The following is a 2929-nucleotide window of genomic DNA, read 5'->3' on the forward strand; positions in this document are numbered from 1 at the left end:
AATGAAGAGGGACATGAAAGGATAGTGATTTGACAATGTAGAAGAGGTGAAGAAAAAAACGAGAGAGGTGGTCAGCAATCCAAACAGATGAGTTTGAAAAATGTTTCCAAAAATGGAATTGCAGATTTGATCAATGTATTAAGTGTGATGGGAAGTGATAAGGTGATCAGGTTGTTTTGTTAAAAAACAAATATATATATTTGAAAAAATATTCCATCCATATAACCCCTTGTATATGCTAGTGCTCTTTTAGGTGCTACGTGTTATTTGGTATGGTTTGGGTAGGTTAGATTTTGGATCTGGGAACAGTAAAAAAAAAAATTCCCCTTTGAATGCTTCTTGCTTTACACAATTATGAAAATGTTCACAGACACACCCTGCTTTCAGGTAGAGGGAGAGCATGTACATGAATCACCTGGGGGCTTATTACGTAAAATGCTGATCATGGCTCAGTCGGTTTGGATCAAGACCTGAGGCTCTGTTTATCTGATAAACTCCTGTGACACTAATGCTATTGGTCCTGCATAGACCATATTTGTACTATCACGGTTGTAACCAACTAGGAAACACAATAGAAAACAGGGTATTTTCATTAAAAACAAGCAACCATAAAGTATCTAGAAATTCATTTAAAGGAATTATATACAATATCTAAAAGGAGAAAAAATAACTCTATAAAAGGGAAGATTCTAATTCAGTGGAAGTATGCACTACGATCATGCATGAGTTAACAGGGTAAAATGTCAATTCTTCCCAAATTAACCTATACATTCAAGACAATTTTTTTTTCAAGACAATTTTTTAAAGTGAGGGTGTCTTTTCTTACTCAATCTTCTCTCCAAACCACCAGCTAGGCTTCTACCCTGCACTTGTCCTCCACAGTGTTCAAGGATTGCCTTCTCCAGACTCACCGTGGCTATCAGAGGCCCTTCGAGTAGCTGCACTCACAGGGAGAGAGGCTACAAGCGCCAGGGACTGAAGGTGTGGGTTACAATCCAGGACTCACCAAGAATCCTGGCTTTTGACTGTGCCAATTGCTGAATCACTCAGTCACCTTGTGTTGAAAATGGAGACAGGACTACGACCAGGCAGAACGACCATTATGAGATTCCCAAAACCACATCAAACTCACTGCCATTGGGTGGATGCCAGCTCTTAGGAGATTTAGGTAAACGTTTTGAAATGTGTTCATAAAGTACAGTGCCGGCTGTCCAACATGTGCTCATGGTCCTAGAATCCCTCCTTCCTGTGCCTTTCATTCCACCGGATTAAGTCAATTCCCATTTAAGTGAAGTTATTTCTAAATCTACATGACTTTTGATGGGAATCCGTACAGGGCTCTCCTCCTACTGCCCCAAAGAACATGCATCCATGCTTACCAAGCTGGGGCAAACCATCTGGTTTGATGGCAAATCATTTTCCTCGCTGTTCTTCAAAGCTTCCGGCTCTGTTTGGTCAGAGCCTGATAATATTTATAGCAGATGTTGCCAGACGTCTTGCTCCATACGAGTTTTCTAAGAAGCAAGGGCAGCTTACGCGTTCCTGTAACACAAGTCTCGAGGCAGGAGGCCTGACACGCAGTAAAATGATTCATTAATAATAAATCAGTTTGGACGTGAACGTATCATTCTGGTGGCTTAGATCAGGGGTCAGCAAACTGGCTCAAGACCAGGGAACTCTGGTATGTACATGTCACTCTTAAGTACAACCGAAAAACTCTAAAGGGTGTTACTCAGATAATGGTGATTTCATGTATTTGTCAGACTATATTGACAGCTTTTAAAATTATTTTTAAATAATAATTTTAATTTTAAAATTTATTGTAAGGGACAGGATTAGCTGTTCCATCTCAAAAGTTTGCCAAACCCCGGTTGAGATGAATGGGTTCCTTACGTCACACTTCACAGAGAAAAGGAAAAAGAATTCTATACCTTCAACGATCTCCTTTGTCAACGTCAGCAAAGACTAAAAACACTCCCCAAAGTCCCAAGTTTCCAACTATAGAAAACAGTTAAGGAAATGACAGTACACCTAGCAGGTGAGGCAGCGTGTAGCCACTAAAAATGACGTTTATCGACATTTTCACCTATATATTTTGTTCAATCCTAGAAGAAAAAAAGTTTGCCAAAACACGATCATCAAAATGTTCCAATAGTGGCTCCCGTGACGGAATTATAGATCAGCTCCCTTACTTTATGTATTTTTTTAAAATGGAATTTTCTAATGAAACACATAACTCCTCCAGTGAGAAACCTTTCGTTTGAGTCTTGAAGCAAATAAGCACAAACGTGAAAGAAAGAAAACCACCGGCAGCGACCAAGAGTGAGCCATCCATGACAGCAGCACTGGTGTCTCAGACTGAGCTCCCGAGGGGCGGGCAGGGGCGCGGTGTCGCCAGTGCCCACTCGTGCTAACGGTGCCCGCCACGCTGCGCTCCCTTTATCTTCAAAGGTTGTCTCCACTCACCCGAAAGAGACTTGGGCAGTCTTTCCGCTGTTTCCTGCTTCCTAACGAGATGCTCCTGGTCCCACGCCTCCTCAATAATGCTGGTTCTGGCAATGTTACTTTCAGTCATTCTCCTCTGATGGAAAACCAGATGTCTCACTTCCTCTAAAAGGAGGAGGAGAAAGCAGCATGGATTCAATCACCAATCAGAAATACTTATGGAGTATCTACTATGTGATCATCAAGGAGCCGTGGTGACACAGGGCCCCCAAAGTAATACCCCCCGTGACAGGAAGCACGCCTCTAAGGCGTTTGTCTTCCCAGCCCCTGCCTCTCACGCACCACGGATGTCAATATCTTAATAAACGAAAAAACAAAGAGCAGAGGTCAACATGTACAGAAGAGCCTATTTTTATTCAAAGACAAAGAAAAAAACAAACCACCACTGTACCCACTACTTAAAAACTGGGCAACAAAATGTTAA

The 2929-nt window shown here is 41.7% G+C and overlaps 1 protein-coding gene across 1 annotated transcript in view; it reads right to left on the bottom strand.

Annotated features, from left to right (window-relative positions):
• The window catches only part of CFAP92 (cilia and flagella associated protein 92 (putative)), a 41067-nt gene extending 38492 nt beyond the window's left edge, over positions 1 to 2575 (bottom strand). The window contains exon 1 of the mRNA XM_045290137.1: positions 2467 to 2575. Within this exon, the coding sequence (XP_045146072.1) occupies positions 2467 to 2575 (109 nt within the window). The remainder of the gene's footprint in view (positions 1 to 2466) is intronic.
• Positions 2576 to 2929: the final 354 nt, after the last annotated feature.

The sequence above is a fragment of the Echinops telfairi genome, unplaced genomic scaffold, assembly GCF_000313985.2.
Source record: "Echinops telfairi isolate 266 unplaced genomic scaffold, ASM31398v2 ScPeMD7_31;HRSCAF=116, whole genome shotgun sequence".
NCBI lineage: Eukaryota > Metazoa > Chordata > Mammalia > Afrosoricida > Tenrecidae > Echinops > Echinops telfairi.